General features: G+C 26.5%; 2 protein-coding genes across 4 annotated transcripts; both read right to left on the reverse strand.

Moving 5' to 3' along the window:
* Positions 1-396: 396 nt before the first annotated feature.
* On the reverse strand, positions 397-22,725 carry LOC126904267 (uncharacterized). Of its 3 annotated transcripts, none has more exons than XM_050683161.1 (6): positions 22,560-22,725; positions 17,006-17,089; positions 9,537-9,569; positions 7,851-8,159; positions 3,695-3,785; positions 397-675 (listed from the first exon to the last, which is right to left on the reverse strand). In XM_050683161.1, exons 1-6 carry the CDS (start codon positions 22,647-22,649, stop codon positions 482-484), a joined length of 801 nt encoding a protein of 266 aa, XP_050539118.1. In that variant the 5' UTR covers positions 22,650-22,725; the 3' UTR covers positions 397-481. The 3 variants fall into 3 exon arrangements, with proteins under 3 accessions (XP_050539118.1, XP_050539117.1, XP_050539119.1); XM_050683160.1 differs by having other exon boundaries at positions 9,531-9,569; XM_050683162.1 differs by lacking the exon at positions 9,537-9,569.
* LOC126904273 (uncharacterized) lies at positions 18,019-19,629 on the reverse strand. Its single transcript, XM_050683175.1, has 2 exons — positions 19,388-19,629; positions 18,019-19,074 (listed from the first exon to the last, which is right to left on the reverse strand). Exons 1-2 carry the CDS (start codon positions 19,498-19,500, stop codon positions 18,828-18,830), a joined length of 360 nt encoding a protein of 119 aa, XP_050539132.1. The 5' UTR covers positions 19,501-19,629; the 3' UTR covers positions 18,019-18,827.
* Positions 22,726-27,174: the final 4,449 nt, after the last annotated feature.

Below are 27,174 nucleotides of genomic sequence, written 5' to 3' on the forward strand. Positions count from 1 at the left end.
AAATATATTATTTGTTATAAAATGTTTTTATTCTTCATGAATAATAGTTATTAATAAAAAAAAATTATACCAAATATTGACTGGATAAAAAGTTAATATTAAGCAATATTATAGTTGATATATCATCAACTGTATATCGTTGGCTTGGTGTGAAAACTCATTAGGAAATTTTTGTAATTTGCAATTTTCTTAAATTTTTAATTTTATATTAAGTAAGCTAGTTAAATACGCATGTTTTTCCATTTAAGATAAGAAAGTTCATATCCTTATAAGATATATCTTATACAAGGAATGACCCTTAAAACTACTTAATAATTGATTAATCAAGAAATTATGTAACTAAAAAAATTCAAATATTTATAATCAACATTATTTTTATTTTAGAAGTAAATAAGTTGTTTATGATAAACGATTCACTTTGTATATATTTATAAAACATTATTCAGCTAAGAAGTTGTAAAGAAATATCAACAGTTCTCCATTAATCAGTTACATCTTCAACTATAAAAAATTGTGTTCCTTCATTATATAAATAAATACATTTTTCTTCACTTATTTTAGAAAAATCTTTTTTAGGATATTCTTTAGGTATATATAACCAATTGCCCCGCGCTTTTTCATATATATAAATGCTTGTTTCAATAACAAAACTTGTAACTAACATTGTGATTATATCTACGTAAAGTACAAAAAATTAATATTATTATTATAATAAGGGAAATTCATTGGTTCTAGTGAATATCCAAAAATGTAACATTTTTGAAAATAAATTATGGAGGACTTGGACATGACTATTACTAATTACAAGAGTATATTTTAGCAAGAATTTCTAGAGTAAGCTAACTTAACTTCTATGTTGACGTTTAAAAAATTGTCAGGCTTCTCTTAAGTACTATGTATAGGGTTGTAATTATAAAACTGTGGCGTTAGTTCTTGTACCCTACCGACATGGGATTGATTCACATATACCCTCAAAACGTTTTGCATCANTACCGACATGGGATTGATTCACATATACCCTCAAAACGTTTTGCATCATTTCTGCAAACTGTTTACAATATTCATTATATTTAGATATAATCGTCAATTTACTGTACCATACGACTTATTGTAAATTCATATTTAATATTCTGAAGACTTTCGAATAATTTTTTGTACTGACATGTCACTTACATGGTATTTGTAGGTCCATTAATTATTATTTCATTCGAATGAGAGAACCAAAAATACATCAGCAAATTAAAGATTAGTTAATCTAAATATACCTATCATCACAATTGTGTCATAACTTCACGGTCGGGCCCATTTATTATGAGTGACCAAACAAGTCTTTTCATTGTTAGATCCCAGTGCAAAAAAATATTCGAAAGTCTTCAGAATATTAAATATGAATTTACGAAAAGTCGTATGGTACAGCCAATTGACGATTATATCTAAATATAATGAATAATATAAGTATAAATCGCTAATCCCAAATATGCAGTATTTATTATCAATTATGACTTTATCAACAGATATGATTTAAGTGTGGTCGTAAGGCATATTGCTGTGACTTACCATTTATAAATAGACCAACTAACAATACAGAAAACATATCTAATCATATCATAATTGACAATAAACACTTCGTATTTGTGATAACGACGTTATAAAAAAATTATTAACTACCTGTATTTGTAATCCCTTGGTATATTAACATATTTACATGTATATTAACTCAAAAACTTGAAACTTTATATGATTTTATCTTATAATAGAATAAAGTTATATTAAAAATTCAAATGCCATTTACTATTAAATTAAAAAGTCAAACATTTTTAAAATTCAAAATGTATTCCTATTTGAAAAAACATAGTTGATACCCTTTTTGATTTGTAGATCCTCTGTGGACAAAATGACGGTATCGTTTTGATTCAAATAATCGATTACGAAAATATATATTTTTTTATAACTATAATATTTTTTGTAACTGATTCAATTCAAAAAAGGGTATGGTTTCATAATTTCGTAATAAATTGTTTGAAATTGTGGGTACGAATTATAAAATGTCGAGAACATGCCTATGTCAAAATCTGCATTTTGGTTTCCTCGTCAAAATTTTAGTAGAACTTGATGTTACACCTGAAAGAATGATAAAACTCGCCATGAATCCATTTATTAGCATCTGTGACCATTGCTACTAGTAAATATTTAAGTTTTTCAAAATCCGAGAACGTACACATTGGTTGGGTTTATGAGTGGTTATTTGTGGTATTAAAAAGTAAACAGCCATATCCCTATGTTGAAACTCTAACATTATGGAATGAGAAATTTATCTATTTATGTCTTATATGCAAACGTTTGGATAATTCTTCATTTTGAAATTTATTTGGTTCCTGATTACGTATATCAATTCATACCCTATCCAACACATTTGTATTTAACAGGTAGTAAACTATTTTCTAAGAACCTCTATAATGTGGTAGTCTTGTGCTACGACGCTGGGAGAAAACTCATGTTTAGTATGAGATTGTTTTCTATTGTGATTTTAACCTAAAATATGATTGCAATCCACGTGAATAGACGTAATAGGTGTTTTTATTACTGGATAATCTGATACATGAGTCCTATGAAGTTGCAAATATCGAGAATTGAAACCCAATAAACAAAAAATGATCTATTATGTAAGAAATTAACAGGCTGTTCACGCGTTATTTCATAATGCATCGTCTAGTGATCTACAACATTTTGAACAATGAAATTAAATTTTTATGATTATCTTTTTCAACGATTGCATATTTAAAGCCAATTATCCGATGCTAACTGACAATTTACTAATTTAACATTTTCATACTTGCCAACTTGTAATATTCTTTAAAGTACGGATTCTTGCCCGGAAAATCTAAAAACAATTACATTTTTAGTTTCATCAATATTTGGCATTATGTTTCATATATGTTAACTCCAAATCCAATTTAACAGTTATCGTCAACGACAATACATGGTTGAAATCGGCATTCGATTTGAAAACACCGCCGGGCATTGTTATCGATGATGTTTTCGTGTTTGATGATATTTTTATGTTGCATAAGAAATAACAAACACAAGATTCTACAATTTGTTTCTTGGGAAATCTGATACATTCTGCACTTGTATGTGGTTTTAAAGTCTTTAAATATTGCAAAATTTTCAATGGCGTAATAAATTGCCAAAACTATTAAAGTATGGAACGTGTTCACCAAGTTTACTGTAAACTACACAATATGTATCACGATGTTCAATACGACCAAATTAATCACGCCCATTTCAATTGAACGCGGTGGTGTATAAGGTAATGTATCACGACAAAATACATTTCGAAATATACGTAGATCGAGCACGCGACGAGGCTTCGAGGACTAACGCCATAGTTTTAAAATATAATTTTAACCATATATAAATTAATGAATAATACTTAGAAGTAGCCTGGCAGTTTTTAAATTTTACTAAAAAGTTAACATAGAATATAAGTTAGCTACTAAAGAAACTCTTGTTATAATATACTCTTATAAAACTGAGAAATGGTAATATCCAAGTACATTAATGATATTGCGTAAGCATAGTCAATGCGTTGTATGTTTGATCATATCTCAAAAATAGTGACACAATGAATATTCAATTTTCTACTAACCAAATCTTTTCTCTTTAAATATTTATAAAAAAATTTTTAATATACCACTCTTTTGAAAGCCTTCCCCTCTGAAATATCTTTTTATGCTGTATGAATCTTTCAAGATTTCATGAATATAATAGCTGATACGTATAGCCTGTAAAATAAATTTATAAATTAATAGAAAATAGTACACGTCAATTTTTTAATGATGCAAAAACCTAACCCAGACAAGGAAATATTATAAATATGGTTATATCAATTATAACGATTAAAATGAATATTTATCAAAAATTGATCAATTATCAAAAAGTAAAAAACTAAAATGCTATATCAATAAATCTAAATAAACATTAAACATAATATTACTTAAAACAAAAACAAATTAATTTCAAACGCTATACTTAAAAAAATTCAAGTAAGAAAAATTTTCGAACCTTTTATTGTTAAACATAAAAATGTATTATCGTTAATACGTTAAACGAAAATAATTAAATAATGTTCAATGCCACCGGAACCGAATGTCAGTAAGGGCAGTTGCTTCAAAGTCAAAATACGAAAATATCATTTCACCATTAATTGAATTTGGCAAAAAAATTATCAATTATCAAGTGTCAATTTTTTTTTTTTTAATGACACAAATATATTTAGTTAGCTAATAAAATAAAAAATTATTGAATTAAAAAAATGACTGGTCAGTGACAACTTTAGATTATGTTATAAATAATCCGTACAAAATTTCAATTCAAAATAACATTTTTAACTTATTTTTTTGATCCTTTAAAGTTGATTTTTATAATAGTTAATTTAAAAATGTTGATCTTTCAAACACAATTTAGTTCTATTTGTAAGTTTAGAATTTATTTCATTAAATAGAAACTTTTATGTGGAATAAAATACCCTATTTTTTAGTTTGATATGTGATCAGAAACTTATTTACTCTTGACAGTAAATTTATAAGGAAAACTCAAAATTAAAATTGTAATAAATCATTAAAATAAAAATTTTAGTAAGCTTTTCTATACAACTCTCGGTATTTAAATTATTATTTATATTGACTGCACATAAAATATTCTGCTTGATACGTGGTTTTTTAATTAAAATATATTTATTAATTATTCATACGTAACCTAATAATTAAACATAAATATTTGTTACATTAATTAGATGATTTTGTTATTTATTATTGATGTATTCCATATGCGAAACTCTAATTGCAGATTTGTAATAGACGCAAAAATGAGTTTAAAAAAGTATATTTTGGTCTCTGATGAAAATTCCTTGTACACCAATAAATTTATTTAAAATTAACTAACAATATTTTTTTGAAAAGAATTATATCAAGTCCTTCAACTTTTATACATGTTTGCCATAAAAGTAATATCTACTGTATAACTTTTTATAATATCTCCGTAAAAATTACAATTCTAAATTATGAAATATCAATTTCACTTATAAATCATAAAACTTCTAAATAAGGAAATAAGTTCATTTTGCTTTTTGAATAATCCATCAATTTTTCAAAATTTAACAATATCTACAATTTCGCATCGAAGCTTTTCTTATGATAATGATCTTAATCACTGTCAGGTATCATCTATACTTATCTCAACTTTGCCACCTCCACACTGTGCCGTGACCCAACTGTGCATCGTTTATTTAAAATGATCGTGGACAAGTCATTTTAAAGGTATAGGTTATCAAAAACACACTACAGACACAGCATACTAATTAATATAAAATATTTAGTACCTAATACATCATTGTTGCAATAATCGATATACCAGTAAAAAATATAAAAAAAGAAGGAAATTATTGATTAATTTAAGTTAGAGTAAACACTAGTCTTTTATTATCAATCTATTATCTTTAGTAAAAAAAAAGAAAAATAACTTAAATCAATTTGGATAAGAAATAAATGACATTATATAAATATTTTAATTACAAACATTATGCATTAGATGAAATCACGAATATTTTGGTACAAAAATTGCATTTTTCTTTTTTCACGTTAGTGTAAGTGGTATGTAAATCCATATTTCGTCGAATAAAAACAAGGCAGCTTGCTTATTACAGATTTATGTATTCCTTACAGGTATTTAAAAAAATAGTATTGAATGATTGGAGGAACTCAAATTTAATTCAATTATAAACAGATTTAAAAATTCAAAAATTTAAATTAGTACTATTTTTATAATAGTACTAATTTATTTATAATTATGATTATTTTCATAATCGTCACAATTTAAATGTAAATATTTCTATAATTAAAAGCTCAAAAATATGGTAATTCTTGAAAAAAAAAAGAAAATTATTTTTTTTTAATCTGATCCCTAGTGTGCAAAAGAATGACGAAAGAAAAGTTACAAAACATAATGAAGAAAATACACCTGTTATGTAAAACTATTAATTCCAGAAGAGATAAGATGTTAGGACTTAAATTATGATACGGAGCCTGCTAAAAAAGTAATAGAAAGAAATGGAATAAAACACATAAAAAGACTAACTAAACATATATCGAATACGGAAAAAAAAGCTAAAAATTTGATTAAATGATTACCAAACATAAGTGATTTTAAACATGATAAAGATAATGTTTGGATAGAATACTACAAATTATATGTCGCTTACCTGGGCACCTGTAACTATCTATAAGTAGACTTTATGAAAAAGAGGGAAAGGATCTTCTGATCAAAACGCAAGCTCCAAAATACGGAGGGTTCGCCTACACTAATCAGGGGAGTGAGACGACCAGGTAACAATGATAAATTAAGTCTTAAAAATAATAAATATATAAATCCAGTATTACAACCTTACATTATAATAATCAGCAATAAAAATCCCTTTGGTTCAAAAATAATAAAAACAATTGCCACTTTNGCACAAAATATGAATTAAAATAATAATCAGCAATAAAAATCCCTTTGGTTCAAAAATAATAAAAACAATTGCCACTTTGGCATAAACAATAATATGAAAAACCCAGCGCAGAAGGGTCGCGGCACAGTGGTGACGTGGCATAGTTGGATCAAGTATAATGATATCTGACAGTGATTAAAATCACTATCAAAAATAAACGCTTCGATGCAAATCTTTAGATAGTGTTTAATTTTAAAAAAATTGGTGTTTTATTCCAAAAGCTACTTGATCTGCTGGTTCCTTATTAATATCTCGATTAAGATAAAGTATGTCGAATGAAAAAGGGTTTATTAAAAAATATTATTTCTCATAAAAAAATTGTGTGGATCCATAAACTTTTCAATAAGTTATAGCATTATAAAGTTAAATATAATATAAATAATAAAATCGAGAATTTTCACACGAAAATAGCATTCGGTAGCCATTTTCGCCGTGAAGACAAGTCCAGAGGTCAAATTTTTTTTTTCAAATTAAAGTACATTACATTAGCTTTAATTTAATATATATATAAAAGTGTCAGACCTTCCAGAACATTTTCAAAAGTTAATTTTTTGTGAAAAAGTTGTCATTTTAAATCCCCCCCGGTGGGCCGAAAAAAGGTCAAATTAAAAAAAAATATATACCAAATGATAGGTAAAGACATCAAGCATCTATAAAAAAAAAGTGATATTCATATCGTTCATTTTTGAAAAATTTATAGCAGTTTTTAGTAAAAAAAATTGAAAAAATTTCGAAAATTAGCGATTGTTAAATTTGTAATTTTTTTGGAGGTTTCCCTCATTTAAGTGGAACGAGAGAAATTTTTTAAGTTTTAAAGGGTAATGTCTTCGACTAGATACGATTTGTGATCTTTTGACGTATCGTTGAAAGAAATCCGTTCGGCGAGAGCTGAGAAAAAGTGGTAACAGACACAAAAAAAAAAAAAAACACATCTTAGTAAAACCAATACCTTCTTAGCTTCGCATCGAATTTATAGATTCTAAGTAGCAGCAATAATAATATATAAATATGCATAAAAATATATGTATTCAATAAATAATCAAGTTTTCCTGTTTGGTACAATAATAACGAATAACATAAAATATGATTAAAAAACTATAACTATATAAAAATAAACTACAAAAAGGTTCAGCATTAATATTCTTTTTTTAAGTATAGCACACAATAATAATAATAGGTGCCGCATCTGCGGCTAGAGCGCACAACCTCTTTGGTGCTAAACTAAAGAGATAACATCTTACTTATATTAATGATTAATATGGTTTGATTATGACTATGGCATATATTTATATTATATAATTACTTCAAAAACTTTAGTACGTAAAATTTCGTAATTTTCTTGTGTCCCACTAAATAAAAGAGATATAATTCTAAAAAATTCGTTTGTATCCAAAGTAATTCCTGTATCTTTATTGTATTTCGGAGATTTTAACATTTTATTTGATTGTTGGAGGTTGTATGGTTTTCCTGTTTGAAATTCTAATTTTTTACTTATATTTTCTCTCCATTTTGAATCAACTGGTTGAAAACGATGATCAGCTATAAGATATTTAACAGTTATATGCCATTTATCAGGTGTTCTATATACACTTGTTACATGTACCACCAAATTCTATAATATCAAATATATGTGAATTACAAATTTAATTTCAACATAAGTATAAATGGGCACTTTTTCAGAACCATATTTGTTTTTATTAATAATTTTTTTCAAGTTTAAAATATTAAATCTTAACATTGAGATAAAATATAATGTAGAATTTATTTTAAGCGTTTACTAAGAAATTATACTTAATTAAAACGTTGAAATCTTTTTAAAATATGTAGGATGTCCTACAAGGTTTTCGAGGGTCTCGAGGGAGTTTCTATATAATTATTTTATTATTTAAAATACAGTATTTATAAACTGTTTTTTATGAATTAATATTAAAATATATTCAAAACACATGTAAAAAATTCTTAATAAAATAAATAATTATTGATAAAAAATTATTAATTAAGCAATAAATAGTATAATAGACTCATGTTAATATGAATATACATGGTTCACATTTAAACGGTTTTGTGAGTCAGAATTTTTAAAGTTTAAAACATTCGATATAAAATATTAAGGATATACTATTTACACAATATCCATAACAATTGAAAACTTTTGATTTTCGTGACATATAAAACAACTTAATCATTGATTATTTATTATTTTGCAGTAATTTGACAGCGAATAGTTACATAGTTATAATCAATGAACCATAGCCTATTTTTATCCATAAGAGCAGTGATGGGAAATATCGAATAGTAATTATCGAACTATTCGACAGTTACACAATATATTCGAATAGTTTTAAAAACTATTCGATAGATAATGCTAAAAATAAATTATTTGGTTGTATAAACACAATTCGAATAGTTATACGATAGTTTAAAACATTCTAAAATGTCCATCACTACATAAGAGTATCGAAATGTAAAGTAAAAAAAAATTTTTGGATAATTTTAACTGATTCGGTTAGAAAAAATAGAAGCTTAATAATTAAGACAAAAATTACGAATTTTTTATTATTATTAATATTATTTATGAAGAAACTCATGTGAGAATTTCTATTTATACTGCATTACTGAAATTTTTTGTACGACAATGTAAACTACTTTTTTTCAAATATTTATCAAAATTATTATAAAAGAAATTATCATAAAAAAGATATGTATATTTTTCCTAGCTTACCTTATTTTAATTAATGAAATATAAAGATTATTGTGTCACTAACTATCTATAATTTTATTTCATCCAAGTTTTCTGTAGAACTAGATATTTAATACAAATAAAAAAAAAATACTAATAGCTTACAAGTTAATTTAATAATATTTTTATTTTTGATATTATTAATTTAAGAGTATTTAACAAAATAAATTTGAAATGTTTATATTAATTAAAAATATGTCATTATAATTAATTACTAATTAAATAATTATAATTAATTTTTACATTTACATTTGAATGTGTACTATCCAGTTCATTTTGATCCTAAAAATAATTAAACAATTTAATACTAAATTGAAGGTTTTAATTATTTAAGTGAATCCCATAACTGCATTTATTTCAAAAATTATTATTTTTCATTATCCTTATTTATCTTGAAACTTAAAACAATTAAAAAAAATAATTACTTCATAAAAACATTTTAAACAGAATGATTAATAAAGAATAATATATACATATTTTCAGAAACTATTAGCTTTTGCAGGGGATTTAAAATAACAACACTTTTACAAAACTCAACTTTTTCTTCTTAAGTTTTGAAAATGTTCCGGAAATACTTTGTACTTTAAACATATGTTAAATTAGTGCATATGTTATATACAATGAATTAAAAAAACAAGATGTGTTCGCCGGCCTATGTTCGAATGGTTGTTGTAGATAAAAATCGTGCAATTTTGGTGTTAAAATTTACGATTTCATATTTTATTTTTTCAACATTACACCACACCCCTTAAATTCAATGTTTCGTACGAGGCAGCTAGACCGTAGGACGGATAGTTGTACATAATACTAGAATGCCGATGTACCCTATTCCTGATTAAATCGCTATTATTGAAGAAGGAGTGAGCTACCTGGGTGAAATTGATGGATAATTAAAAAAGTAAAATCAACTCCTATTTCCTTAATTATGTCCTGTTTATTATTTAATAGATTCAAAAATACAATATATAATTTTTATAATTTATTGTTTTAAAAATTATTATTGATATTGATTTTTAATATGTTCAAAGTAATCATTTTTAACCTACTTTTTTTATACTTTAAATTAGTGATGGGCATTTTCGAATATTTTAAACTATTGTATAACTATTCGAATTGTGTTTATACAACCGAATAATTTATTTTTAGCATTATCTATCGAATAGTTTTTAAAACTATTCGAATATATTGTGTAACTAAATATTTTTTGAATCATTATCGAATATTTTGAATAGTGGACAACTATCAAATAGTTCAATAGTTACTATTCGATATTTTCCATCACTACTTTAAATTAAAAGTTTATAATAAAAAAAAACGAATTTATTATCATAGCTTTTAGCTCAACTTGCAAGTTTGAAATTGACATCATTAAATAGAAAAAAATGATATTGTTAAGATTAAAATGTAGCCAGGAAATTTTATAAATACTATATACAATAAATTTATCAGAAAATCTCGATTTTTTTGCATTTTTATCGTAATAGATCACTTAATAGAAATTATAGTAATCATTTCTTATTAACTTTTGGTGTTTAAACGATTCTATAATTGATATATTCAGAACTTAATTAATTTTATTGATTTATTTTAACTAAAAGAATCAATCAAAAAGTTGTTAAAAAAATCTACTCAATTGATTATATTATTATAAAATCTGATTACTATAGTAAAAATCTATTGCTAATTTAGGTGAAACTAAAAATCAAATTTTAGAAATTATTTATATAGCAACATGTTACCAAAAAAATTGGAATATTATAGACTGGTACTAGCACACACAAATAGAGTTAAATATGACAGCACAGTGAGATCGCAGCTAGATAATTTTGTGTATCAAGCACCTCCTTTTTTTTCTTCTCCTTTTCATAGTCTTTTCCTATGAATATATTTATATTTAAAACCAGGCTCCTCCTAGCTGGGGCTCCGCCACAGACCCGGGGCCCTTCGAGCCTTACGCGCCTTCGGCGCATAAGCCTCTTCGGGCCGTCATCATAAGTAGGCCACTGATTCCGGTAGAAGTACCCGGCTACGCCGGGCACGATAAGTGTTTTTCAGAAAAAATATTACTTCAGAATCAGTGAAAACTATAGAAAACTATATCTAAAAATGTTATTATTAAAATCAGGAAAATTCAAAAAGAGAATATAGTAAAATGTATTGGGTATAAGGTTGAAGCCTCTTAATGAGGTATTCCCTTTAGGCCTATTCAAAAATTATTTTAGGAGGAAATTTAATATTTTTTACTTTGTTAAACATGTTATAGAANATTATTTTAGGAGGAAATTTAATATTTTTTACTTTATTAAACATGTTATAGAATTTTTTTTAATAAAATTAAAGTAATGATGAAAAAAAAGGACATTAGGTCCTTATATATTAGTAGATGCCTAAAAAAATATTCATAGCGCTTGTTCAAGGAGGGGCCAATCTCTCTTAAATACACCCCTGTTATACACAAAAATTATTAATAATCTAATTATAATAATTGTGTTTATATTATAGAATAATTAAAAAAAAATTTAGCAGGTTATTATAACTTCAAGAAATTTATATACAACATATAACATTCCTTGATAAAAATAGGGCAAATGCAAAATAGTGTCATAATAATAATACATAATACACCATGTAATTAAGGTTAATAATACGTATCAGCAGAAATGAAACACTGCGCATAATACAGCCATGCGGGCGAGCGGCAAAAATTTTCCGACCTTCGCCAATAATTTTCCCGGAGTCTGGTGACCGAGTACTTTCGTTGAAAAAAAAAATTTTGAAAATCCGAGCACGCTAAGTAATTTTCCCAGAAAAGCGTTTTTTTCCTTGTTCTATTATATAATAAGATAGTAATTATAAATTTTTAATTAAATAATTAAAAAATGTTGTTATATTATACATGGCCTCATTTTTTTTCTCTATACTTTTCCCTCATTTTTATTAACATTTGTTTTTATCAAAACCTAGTAACTCCGTCAACAAGTACTATCTTGTTTGGCGCGGCTACTAGGTCACTGTCCAGTGTTCCCCTTGGCAGTGGGTAATTAGTAGGCCCTCTGGTTTGGCTGAAACCTTACAATTTCTTCAGATGATATCTGACAATGATAAAAATCTTTATCATAAAAAACGCTTCGATGCAAATCTGTAGATAGTGTTTAATTTTAAGAAAGTGGTGTATTATTGAAAAAAAAAATCCTAACTCAAAAAGAATTACGGAAAAATTACAAAAAAATCATTGCCACAGGCAACGAGTTTTCCTGAATCGGCACAGGTACGTCGCATCTGTTTTTTGATAAAATTGGTAATTTAAGCTGATTCAAATGCTATAATTAATTTTTTCGACTTTAAAAAAAAAATAAATTGAAATAAGTTTCATATTACATTCTAGGTCAATTAGATTTATATATCATTCATGAAAATCAGTATAGCCCCCTTTATAAAGTATTTTAAAATAAATTAAAATTGAATAGCAAGAATTTTAACACAAAAATAGCATGTTTTTTAACTGCGGTAACCATTTTCACTTAGAAGATAAAACGTTGGGACAAATTTATTATTTTTTTTTTTGAACTTATAGTACATAACATTAACTTTATTTTAACGTATGTTAGAAGCTGGGAGTATTTCCGGAACATTTTCAAAACTTAAGTTGAAAAAGTAAAATTTTTGTTCAGAAATTGCAATTTTGAATCCCCCTTATGGACACGTAAAGAGTCAGATTTTCAAAAAAATTATGTCAAATGAAAGGAAAATATCCAAGGTATTAATATCAAAACGAATTATTTTGATTTGTTAATTTTTCAATAAGTTTTGGCAATTTTTAGAAAAAAAATGTCAAAATTTACCAATTTTAAAAATCGTAATTTTTTGGGGGATTTTCACTATTTATGGGAAACGAGGGCAAACATTCAATTGTTGAGGGTAATGTCTTCAAATAGATACGATTTGTGATCTTTTGAAATATTGTTAAAAAAAATCGGTCCAGTGAGAGCTGAAAAAAAGTAGTGTTAGGCACAAAAATAAATAAAAAAATGAACACATCATTGAAAAATTAATACCGTCTCAGCTTCGCATCGAAGCTAAAATTTTGAGTTTTACTGAAAGAAGTATATTAAATAATTATATTAAAGTTTCCTGACTATATTAATCTTAACAATACCATTTTTTTAATACACATCAAATTTTCTATTTAATAATGTTAATTTCAAACATGCAAATTAAGCTAAAAGTCATGGTAATAACTTTTAGCTTTTCTTATATATGAATACTCATTTTTAACTAATTATTAATAATATCGAAAATTAGTGATGATGGATAAATCTAATTGTAGATTTGAAATCAGCGCAAAAAATAGGTTTAGAAAAGTATATTTTCGACTCTGATGAAAATTCCTTGTAGAACATTTATTCATAACAAATGAAAAGTTTTGAATCAAGCTCTTCAATTTTTATACGCCTTTGCCATAAAAGTATTAAGTACTTTACAACTTTTTTATAATTTCTCCGTAAAAACTACAATACTAAATTATTAAATATCAATTTCATAGTACATTTAATTTCTATAATAAAGATTTATTCATATATTACACTTATAAATCTACATTTGTTCCAACTATGCCTCGTCTACACTGTCCCAAGACCGTACTGTGCTACCATTTTTTATTAAGATAGTTATTTAGAAAAATTGTTTATAAAGATTGACTGATAATATCCGACAGTAAATATATATTAAATATAGGCGTTCGCTTTGTTAATATACATGAATAAGATTAAAATTTTTTTAGATATAACAGTTAAATTTATTGCAATCTGTGCAACCAGAAAATGTTCATACCAAATCCATTATGCCAACACGTTATGTTTAATATTTATTTATTACTAATCATATGCCTCTTAAGATTATGAATCATAGTATGAAAATTTGGGAAAAGATATTAGATAAGAAAATAAGAAATGAGACATAGGTATCTAAAAACCAGTTTGGATTTATGCCTGGTAAGTCGAAAATGGAGCCATTATTTTGTGTAAGTCAACTAATTAAAAAGTATAGGGTAAAGAAGAAAAAGTAAAATATTAGATTAAGGTTTTAGTGCACTAATAGAAATTCGTATTTTTGAATTTTATTTTTTATCAGCTTAAAAATCTTGTACTAATCGTAAATCGTCTAATTTAATATCATTTTAAATCATTAATTGTTAGTGTGATGTTTTTAATTATATTGGCTTTACTGTACGTAGTGAATATCTGAAATGACATAAAATATCTTCCATATTAATATAGTATAAGATTTTTTACACTGTAATAAGCAATTTTAAATTCTTAAGTTAAAGAATTATGTCATATTAAGAAAAAATGCAGGATAAGCAAGTTAACAAGAAATATATAGGCAAACGAGAAAAGTAAAGGGTGATTGGCAGTGTACCCAACGGCAGAAATCGAGAAGAGCCAAAACAACGAACTTGACATTTCAGATATGAAAAAAAAAATATACCAAATGATAGGTAAAGACATCATGCATCAAGAATTATATTGATCCATACATCTTTCAAAAAGTTATAGCATTATAAAGTTAAAAATATAAAAAAGAATTTTTTTACATAAATCATATTTTTTTTATTAACTTTGATGTCTGTTTTCACCATGAAGATAAAAAAAGTCCGAAATTTTTTTTTTCATGATAAAGTGTATTACATTAGCTTTAATTTAAGATATATATATAAAAGTGTCAGACTTTACGGAACATTTTCAAAAATCAAGTTGAAAAAATTAATTTTTTGTGAAAAAGTTGACATTTAAAATCCCCCCCCTGTGGGCAAGTAAAGGGTCACATATAAAAAAAAATATACCAAATGAAAGGTAATGATATAATTCATCTATAAAAAAAAAAATTTATATTGATTTGGTTATTTTTAAAAAAGTTATAGCAATTTTAAGTAAAAAAAATTGAAAAAATTTCGAAAATTAGCGATTGTTAAATTTGTAATTTTTTTGGAGGTTTCCCTCATTTAAGTGGAACGAGAGAAATTTTTTAAGTTTTAAAGGGTAATGTCTTCGACTAGATACGATTTGTGATCTTTTGACGTATCGTTGAAAGAAATCCGTTCGGCGAGAGCTGAGAAAAAGTGGTAACAGACACAAAAAAAAAAAAAAAACACATCATAGTAAAACTTATACCTTCTCAGCTTCGCATCGAAACTAATATACGGGTTCGTAATAATATTTAACAAAATTTATAATTACAATAAAATTTTCTCATGAAAAATCTGTTGCTGTTAAGTCGGTAGTATTTTTTATTTAATTTTTCGTGTTCTTTTAGCTTCGATGCGAAGCTGAGAAGGTATTGGTTTTTACTAAAAACTGCCGTAACTTTTTCAAAATTCAACATATCAATAAAATTTTTTTTTTTTTTTAGATGCTTGGTGTTTTTAACTATTATTTGATATATTTTTTTTTGTAAATTTGACCCTTTACCAGCCCACGGGGGGGATTTAAAATGACAACTTTTTCACAAAAAAATAAATTTTTTTAACTCAAATTTTGAAACTGTTCCGTAAAGTCTGACACTTTTATATATATCTTAAATTAAAGCTAATGTAATCTACTTTATTATGCGAAAAAAAAAATTCGGACTTTATTTTGTCTTCACGGTAAAAAAAGCTACCGAATGCTATTATTGTGTGAAAATTCTCGATTTTGTTTTTTACATTTTTAACTTTACAATGATATAACTTATTGAAAAGTGTATAGATCAACATAATATTTTTATGAGAAATAATATTTTTTAATAATCCCTTTTTCATTTGACATACTTTATCTGAATCAGGATATTAATAACGAACTAGCAGATCATGTTGATTTTGGTATAATCCACCAATTTTTTAAAATTAAACACTATCTAAAGATTTGCATCGAAGCGTTTTTTTTTATAGTGATTTTAATCACTGTCAGATATCATTATACTTGATCCAACTATGCTACGTCACCACTGTGCCGCGACCCCCCTTTTCTAGGTTTTTTATAATGAAAGGTAAAAAAGATTAATTGTTAATTGATTTTGTTCATAAACACCCTAAATTAAATATCAAAAAATTTAAATGAAACAATTGGTCAAAAAATGTTTGAGTTATATTAATTTCTACAAAAAATCCTTATAAAAAATTAATTAGTAATTTAATATTATAGAATTGTCTAGAACACATAGATGCAACTAGAGAAGATCAGTTCCTCAGAAATCAAATAAGATTATTAAAAAATTAAGAAATAATGTATATAGTTATTTTAAAATATTTTGACATGAAGGGATAAATACTTAGCCATTCTGGACGTAGTTCATTAATTAAACTTAGTACAAGATCTTTTGTTAGTCTAAATTTTTGTACAATTGCATTTTAAACAAAACTACAAAAAATAAATATAACTTTAATAACGCGTATAAAAGTAGAACTTGTTCAGCTTAACTTTTAGAAACTGCTTTGGTGTATTAAGGAAGGAGTCAATGTGTGCCAATCCCTTTAAATTTTTATTCGAAATTATTTATTTTGACTATAAACTATGACAAATTGTTGTGACCACATTTCCTCCTCCCTAAAAAAGATTTATATCTTGGAATTTAAGGTATCTTATGATATACGTAATTAATTTTTATGTTATTAGGTAAATATATGAATATCGCTTACACAACTTAGCCTACAAATAATTCATATATTCTATAATATCACTTACATGGCATTGAAATGTTGAGTCTTCGTTGTTTAATGGTATTGATAAGTCGGATGGAAGCCTTGAATATGAGTTAAATGAAAAAAGCTGTAACATACCAAATTTAGTCTGTATTATTAGTATTTTATTAGTTATTATAATTTTATTTTTATAGCTAAATATTTATCTATATTTTTTAGTAAATTGTGGTTATTGAAATATAGATGAATTCAAAAATGAAATATGACATTAAAAATACCGTATTTGGTTTGGGTACACCTAATGCTAAAATATTTGTGGGTTATTCAACAAATTTTTTTAATTACATGGAAAACCATGGAGAACATGGTTTTTTATCAAAAAAAACGTTAGATTTTTTTAAACTATTTAATCTGAACACTATCATACTTGGAATAAAATATTAAACTTTTAGAATTTTTTTTTAACGAATAAGCGTTTTCCGAAAAATAAAAAGGAAAATTAATAAGTAAAAATAAATAAAATCAGTTATAACTAGAGCTCCTGATTTCACGTGTACACGATTTCACGTACTCACGTGAAATTAAGGTTTGATTTATAAGACCCGTTGCTTAAAATTTTCCGTGAATTTATGATATTAATCACGTGTATCCATAAATTGTTGTATTCACGTGTATCCGTGAATTATTATATTCACGTATAACCGTAAATTTGTGTTACGCCTCAACTTACTTAGTTTTCTATTTTTTTCCTAGGAAGAAAATATTTTTTTTTATATCATTTTACTTAAGTTAATTAAAAAACTAATTATGCTCAATAATCGATAATAATAATTTATGTTTTATTCAGAAAAACCTAACCTATAGAGTGACATAAGATAATTTTGTATAAATAAACTAAATATTATAACAAATTATAATAAATAAACAAAAATTAATACACAAAATAATTCAACACCTAAATAACTTTAATAACATAAAATATTAATTAACTAATAATTTTCTATTTTAATACAAAAATGTCAGCATATTTACATTTTTGCCAACAAACAAGTCCTTTTTGAGGTTACTATATTTCCAGCAGTGGAAAAGCATCTCTCAGAGCTCACTGATGTGGCAGGAATAGCGAGATATTCCTTGTCTAATGCTGCAAGATTTGGGTATTTGATTTCCCTTGATTTCCACCACTCATATAGATTTAAATTAAAACGTAATTGAGGTTCCGCTGTATAAATTTGAAACTGGGTCGTTAAATTATTGTTTTTAATTATTGTATTTCCATATAAAAATTGAAGATCGCTGCTTTGAGCTAGTGGATTTTGTTCCAAATTGAATTCAATGTTTTGTATGCTACTGTTAAATTTTTCTAGCAAACTCTTTACAGCCTTATGAATTTTTTCTCTCGTAGCAAGTCTAATTCTTTGTAACGAGGATCTAGAAAAAAAGCAATTTGTCGGACAGTGACAGAATTCGTTTCTCTGCAGTCAAGTTTGAATCGTTCTTTAATTTCAAATATTATTGTAGATTTAAATTCAGTGGTATATTGATCATCAGTTAAAGCATTATGATTTAAATGGTGATCCAATAATTTTGATAGTAATGGTCTTACTATTGACGCTGGAGAATAGTTCTCGGAGCAAAATAAATTTGTAATAACATATAATGGTTTGAGGAGACTTACAAGATTTTCTATTCTTAACAATTGAAATTCAGTTATTTCTAATTTTTGCGCATTGAATAAAGATGTGATTGTTCTTTCTGCCAAAACATTTGAAACTGGACTCCTGTTTTTTGAAAGACGGTCTAACTTTAATATATTGAGTTCCATCGTGTCTTACAACATTGCACTAATGATTGGTGCGGAAGTCCTAGCTGTTCTTGTTTGAAGCTAGTGCTTGGTGAATTTTTTCCGTTTTTTCATAATTACATTCACGATCACTACCAGACCCAAATTTTTTAGAAATACGACGTTTTCTAGATTTTGAATTCGAGGAAGATTTAGTATTGTTATTAACAAGAATTGTATCATCATCTTGATTAATGGAACTTCCAGAACTGCTTGACCTTATAATTTCTTCGGAAACATTTGATGTATGTTTAGATCCCAAACTAGACCTACAAAGTACAAAATGTACAATTCTAGCGTTATACAATTAAAATGTATGTTATTTATTTGTAAAATTTTTAAAATAAAATTGACGACTTTATTTTTATAGCATCTACGTACTTATATGACCCAATTACAATTACGTAAATAAATTATATTATTTTATTCGGGTTATTAAAATCAAATAATTGTTAGGTCACTTAAGTACCCAGACGACATTATAATGAAGTTGTAAATTTTATTTTAAATATTTTAAAATAACTAATACATGTCATACACATTTAAATATGTAATAGAATAAAAAACATAATTTATTATTACCTCTTTTCTATGGATTCTTTTGGTGACTTAATTTGATGTATATTTTGCAAATGTCTGATTAAAGAACCAATAGTTCCACCGACACAGGAGTATTCATTTGATTGGCATGACATAGATCACAAAAGGCGCGATCTCCTTCCCGCTTAGCATAGTCCCACACCCAACTTTTTCTTTTACCCATTTTTTTAGTTAAACTTGTTCACTTAATGTGATTACATGTAAATCTAACAGTCGACTGTTAAACCAACTTAAACTATGAGTTCAAATTCTACACATAATATCTAATCTTTTATAATAAAAACTATGGTATAAGATGACAATAGACCATTTTTATAAGAAGACCTGTTATTTTATCTTTCNGTTTTTATAAGAAGACCTGTTGTTTTATCTTTCATAAATAAATGTTTGTTGACAATGATTCCTCATTATATTAACCCAACCGTCGTGTATACATCACCTTATGATACCTTTTTCACATATTGTAGAGCCTGTGTAGTCGTGTATATTCATTTTGTTAGCTAATGTTCGTGTTTAACTTTAAATTTAACCTAAAAAACTTACAAATCTGTTATACCACAAAAAGAAATGTACATGTAGTCCACAACAATATACATTTTCAGTTGATATCAATTAAAATTATTCACGTGATTAACGAATTCACGTATTCACGTTATTATGACTCTGATACGTGTTCACGTATTTTAGCTTCTACTAATTCACGTATATTAATCATACGTGTCTTATTTTATTACACTCTCGTGTACACGTATGTTCGTATTCACGTAAAACCATTAGAGCTCTTATCTATGTTACTTGACATAAAATATTAAACTTTTAGAATTTTTTTTTTAAACGAATAAGCGTTTTCCGAAAAATAAAATGAAAATTAATAAGTAAAAATAAATAAAATCAGTTATAACGTATTTTTAAAACTTTTATAACTTTTATTTGCATAAAAACTTAGTATTATAATCAGTATTTTTTTTACAATACATCAAATTAACATTATAATCATTAATTTACATTTTATTTATGGAATATATTATTCGTAAGAATACAAATGAATATTACAAAATAATGATCCATTGTTTTAAGCAAATTTCGTTGTATAAACTATATACGATGGGGTGTTCACGTGTTGGATACAACATGGTTTTGTAACACAACTTAAATTGTACAGCTGTGAACTATCCAAATCCTCCACGTTGACTACACGTTTTTCTAGTATGTATTTTTCCACTACTTGCTCTTTCACAACTCGTTTCACGTAAATGGACACCCATCGCAACAGTTTCATGATTTTCGGCAGCTTATCGTGTTCGACGTCACCGCAATGATTATCAATTCCATGTAAGTATTTTTTCAACCAAAAGTTTGTTTTAGCATCGTCCTTAATACTTTTTAGGTATTTGAATATCTAATGAGGGAAAGATGTACAATTATTGGCAATGACAGTTAATTCCTTGACCATAAACGATCGGTTGGGTACCATAATACCTTGTATATTGACAATCATTGAGATGAGATATTGGTTTTCTTTATCCATGAATTGTGCTCTAGACTAAATCCTAACCATTTAACGTAGCTTTTGTCTCCTCGTGTTTGGAACACTCGTTCGACTAAATATATATCCGGATAATTGGTCTTGTTCAACTCTACGGTGTAAAACAAGCCGCGTATTGAAATTCACTCATAATCTTCCCGATGGTACATTTAATATTAAAAAAAGTTTTAATTTCAAAAAATTAATATTTAACCGCCGTTTTGTTATTATTTTATCAAAAATATACTTTAACTTCATTAAAACGGATATTTTGTAAATTTTACTTGTTTTCTTAATTATAATTAATACACTACACAATACAAAAAAATTAATAAATATTTTTTTTAGTAAATAACATATTCTTGAAAAATAGTTTAGTAAATTTTTCTATTAATGTCAAATTTAATGAGTTATATTAGAAAAACTGAATTTCTGCACTCATCTACCAATATACAATCACTTAGAGGTTTATCACAAATCCTTCTAATATATCATAATATATTTTTGATTCAGGTACGATTTGAAAACATGAATTTTTAAAAAATTACGCTAGTGATAATAAATAATATTACATTTATATGGATCTTAGTACATATAGGTTAGCTAAGATAAAATTATGTATGAAAAATTTTAACCAATGTCGTTAACGGTATCGAAATTGAAATATCTAAAATAAAATATCGATATGCGATAAAAAATAGAAACCGGTAAAGTGAAATATAAAAATCGAAATCAAAATTGTTCAAATGAATTATCGATAATAGAAATCAAAATTTGATACGTGGCAATATCATTTTTAATAATATGATTAAATATTTGATTTGTAATGTTACGTCCTATGTTTAAATATTATATTCATATGTAATTAAATTTATAATTATGATAAAAAACTGTATTTTTACTGAAGTTTTCTTAGTTAAAATATTTTTTTCAATGCTTTAAAGCAAATGTTTTAATAAGAAATTTCTATTTAGAAATGTCCAAGATACAACACTATAATCTGTATTTGTGATTTTATCATTTTTTTCCCTGTAAAATGTATGAAAAATAATGTCATAAAGCCCAAAATTAAGTATAAAAACTTTTAACCGATACCACTGACGATCGATTGGATATTGAAATTGGAATATCTAAATTTAATTATCGTAAAGCGATTCAAAATATATTTCAGTAAAATGGAATAAAGATAATCAAAATCGAATGCAAAATAGTTCAAAGAAATATTAATAAAAGAAATCATAATTTGATACGTGGCAATATCATTTCTCATAACTCCTAAAATGATTAAGTTTTTGTTTTGTAATATTATGTCCTACGTTTAATATGATAGTTACACGTAATTAAATTTATAATTATGATTAAAAACTGTAATTTATTGAAATTTTCTTAAATAAAATTTTATTTAAAACATTTTTTTCAATGCTTCAAAGAAAATTTTAATTTTTAGGAATTAGCAATTCCTATTTAAACACTACATTCTATATTTGTGATATTATTATTTTTTTGTTTCCGTAAAATGTATAGAAAATAATTTCATAAAGCCTATAATTCTAGAAGATAATAAAATATTAGATCAAAAGTCTTAGATAATATTATTGTGTAGTATAAATTAAATTTATATTTATTTACCTTCGAGAACCAATTACCTCCGGGTATGACTGTTATAAGTATAATATTGTGTGATAACCATAAAATTGCGAAAATATTTAATAAAAACATCTTATAAAATCAACTAAAATCACTCAAACCACGTAAAATTTTAAAATATATTTTATAGCTGAATTTTTCATTTAAATATAAGTATTAGGAAAAGACATTTTACTTAAAATTTGGCTCCATTATTTTGTTATGTAAACATTAAACAAAAATTTACAAAAATAAAATACAAACATTTACCTCTATAAAAAAGAATATGCTTGTATTGATTGAGTTAATATTTTTTTTAATTTTAGACAACATTCATTTATAAATGTATCTTGTCTATTTTACTCTTTAAAACTATATAAAAAAAATATGTATACATTTAGACATTAAACAACTTATATTTTGATCGAAAAGAACAATAAATTTTATTTAGTAAATTGTATGATAAAATTTCAGTACGATACAATGAAAAACTGTAACATAGTGAAGATTTGAGTGATTAAAATTGAAAGAATTGCGGCAACAATCCAATAAATCAACTTTTTTTCAAAAACCACTTTTTAATAAAAATATTTTAAAGGAAATTATTCTTGATAATTAGAGGCAACAACCATATTGATTATGTCTAAATTCATATGGTTGTTACAAAAATAAATTTAATTTTTTTTGTTATTTGCTGCAATAACAAGATTAGTCCAGTTTTATCTTGTTGTTACAGCAATATGTGAAAGAAATCCTATAATATAATGATAATATGAATAACTATTTGACCAAATAATTATTTTTTACCTAAAAATGTATCCAAGTTTTTTATAAGTGTTACTGCTTAAGGCTGTTTATTATTACTTTGTTTAAAATGTTATTATACAGTATTAAAAAATGGTAACATATAATCTTATAAAAGTATGTAATCAAAATGTTGTGATTTAATTAATAGTTTAATATTATTTCAAATATAATATTTAATTTTTATTGTTTTTATACAGGATGATTTTTTTATCATAACCCACTCAATTACTTATAGAATAATAATAATTTAAACATTATTTTTTTTTGAATATCTTTAGTTACACATTATTCTTGAATTATTAACTATGTAATACTTTTTAAATCTATCCCCTTATGCCTAGTAAGGATATTAACTCTTTTTTTAAAAAATAAAGTACCAGGGGACATAAAGTAACAGCGATTAAACTAACAAACAGAATTTTGTTTAATTATGTAGATGTTTGATAGCATCTATTAGCTTAAACAAATATGAACTAATTTAAATATAAAAAACAAAAGCAGGACTACTCACCAGTGGATTGTTTACATAAGATGACTGGCACACGTCCTCTCACTTCAAACACTACATTGTTACTAACATAATAGCGGCTGCTCACAACCTTGTCAATTTGGAATGATTCGCATTGGTTACACAAATCTTCTTTTTTTTTTAATCTACCGGCATTATTGTGTGCCGCCCCGGAACTGCCGTGAGGTATTACTTCAGGGCGGCCCACGCCGTTTTAATAATTCACACCACCACATTGTAAATCAGCCCGAAATTAATCAAGAGCTGATTTGCAACGTGGTGTGGCCCTCTCCTCTTAACCGGATCCCAGAGTGGGAACCGTTAGGGAGGGCTGCCAAAATAACTCACAAGACAAAAAACACAACACAAAAATAAGAACCTAAGGCACCGGCCAAAACCAGCGCCTCAAGTCCTTCTGCGCCGGACGACGTGGCTGTCTCTGTCTCAGGCGTTCCGCTTCCTCCTTCTTTAACAAAACGAATTCGGCGAACACCTGGACGACCGTCCACGCTTCGCACCGGATGAGGGTGTGTAGAGCGCTATCAGCCTCTCCCGGGCGATCCGAACAGTAGTCGCACATCGGCGCGGCTACTTTACGAATACGATGTAAGTACTCGTTAAAGCAGCCGTGGCCCGACATCACTTGTGTGAGACGATATGTCATCTCACCGTGAGTCCGGCCCACCCACCTGTCCATCCGATCAGGTCCTATGAGGGACCTGGTCCACTCGCCTCACGTTGTTTCCTTCGAGAGGTCATCCGCCTGAGCGCCAGCCGGTCCTCGGGTTCGAGGGACAGGCCGCGTTCTCGGCGGAGCTCATGCCCAGCGGCTCGTTCCTCGGCAAGCAGGTCAGTGGGCGGCAGTGACGACAGGATAGCCGCCGCCACTCCGGACACCGTTCGATACGTCGAAATTGTCCGAATCGTCGCCCGCCTCTGCACCCGAAACAGAGCTTCGCGATTCCTGGGCGAATACTCGAGAGTATCCGCCAAAACTGGGAACCCGTACAGGAGGACCGAGTGTACGACGCTGACTAAAAGCCGTGGAGGAGTGAACTTGTACCTACTCGTGAACAAGACCAATTCGGTCTTGGTTTAAAATAGTAGGTGTTTCTATAAAAATTGCCCACGAACACAGATTTTCCATTTAGTAGANTAGATTTACCATTTAGTAGAGAGATGGCCATATACTCTATTATGAAAAACAAAAGACTTTATTTTGTCTTCACCATACCGTTTGCTATTTTGTGTTAAAATTCTCGATTTTATATTTTCATTGTTAACTTTATAATACTTTTTGAAAAATTTATGTATCGTAACATTCTTTTTTATGAGAAATAATATTTATATTCTTCTTTTATGCGATATACTTTCTTTAAATCGGACCATTACCTTTTTTACAGAAGGGGTTCAAAACTTAAAAATGCATATAAAAGTAAAACCTTTTCAACTTAATTTTTAAAAAGTTCCAGGAATACTAACACTTTTATATATATATTAAATTGAAGCTTATGTAATTATAATTTATCATGGAAAAAAAAATTCAGACTTTATTTTGATTTATGGTGAAAATAAATATCAAAGTTAATAAAAAAAAAAATTTTGTAAAAAAATTCTGTTTTATATTTTTAATTTTATAATGCTATAACTTTTTGAAAATATATGGATCAATACAATATTTTTATGATAAATACTATTTATATACCTCATTCATTAGGCATATTTTTTAGCTTTGATACGAAGCTGAGAAGGTATTAATTTTACCATGATGTGTTTTTTTTTTTATGTCTGTTGCCACTTTTTCTCAGCTCTCACTGGACCGATTTCTTTCAAAAATACGTCAAAAGATCACAAATCGTATGTAGTTGAAAACATTACCCATAAAAATTGAAAAATTTTCCCATGTTCCCCGAAAATGGGAGAAATATCCAAAAAAATTACAAATTTAAAAATCGGTAAATTTTGTAATTTTTTTCACTTTTTTTTCTTAAAACTTCCATAACTTTTTCAAAAATAAACAAATGAACATAATTTTTTTTTATACTAAATCCTTAGATATTTCCCTTTCATTTGATATAATTTTTTTGAAAATTTAACACTTATTCTGCTCACTGGGGCGATTTAAAATAGTAACTTTTTTACAAAAACTAACTTTTTCAACTTAATTTTTGAAGATGTTCCGGAAATACTGCNTCTAACTTTTTCAACTTAATTTTTGAAGATGTTCCGGAAATACTGCGTCATTTAAACATATATCAAATTAAAGATTATTTTATGTGCTATAAAATGAAAAAAAAAATTGTCCCGACACTTTATCTTCTGCATGTAAACGGCTGCCGTAGTTAAAAAAACTAGTGATGGGAAATATCGAATAGAAACTATCGAACTATTCGATAGTTGTCCACTATTCGAACTATTCGATAGTCATTTAAAAGATATTCGAATAGTAAAAATATTCGATAGTTTATGCTAAAAATAAACTATTCGGTTGTATAAACACAATTTGAATAGTTATATGATAGTTTAAAATATTTGAAATTGCCAATCACTAATTTTTACTATTATTAATTGTATAATAATTTATTTATAAGTATTCGATAATTATCTTCTTATTATAATTAAGTATACTTAATAAAAAATTTAGATAGAACTAATCGAATATTTTTTAAAACCATTCGGTAGCCCATTCGAATAGTTTATGCTAAAAATAAACTATTCAGTTGTATAAAAACTATTCTAATAGTTATTTGATAGTTTTAAAAAACTATTGAATAGTATTCGATAGTTCAAAATATTCGAAAATGCCTATCACTAGTCTTTATCGGATACCTACAAATGTACACTTCTAATCATATTTATTCCGCTAGATCCGAGACAAAATCTTGACGAGTTGCGCTTGCAGTTATATTTTAACTAAAAACGATTTTGATAACATATTAAGTCGAAGAATATTTCTGAACTTAATTTAGTATCATAACGTAATGGTTTATTTATTGAAACATTACTTATAATCAAAATTATTACAAAATTTATTATGGTTTTTTAAATAAATATTACGGTCTATGATTATTATGATTCGATTATAGTTTTTAAATTTTGTCGTATTGTTTGAAATTAATCTAATCTTTGGTATTTGATTGAAATTTCTGAGTGGCTAATNTCTTTGGTATTTGATTGAAATTTCTGAGTGGCTAATGTCCCATAGCATTCATTGAACATTTTCCTGTTTCATACATAGATTTTGAACAAAATATTTGTGAGTAAGAGGTAAGATATTGAGGGACTTGATCAGTGTTCGAAATC

The sequence above is a fragment of the Daktulosphaira vitifoliae genome, unplaced genomic scaffold (genome assembly GCF_025091365.1).
Source record: "Daktulosphaira vitifoliae isolate Bord-2020 unplaced genomic scaffold, ASM2509136v1 Scaffold_4, whole genome shotgun sequence".
In the NCBI taxonomy this organism is placed as follows: domain Eukaryota; kingdom Metazoa; phylum Arthropoda; class Insecta; order Hemiptera; family Phylloxeridae; genus Daktulosphaira; species Daktulosphaira vitifoliae.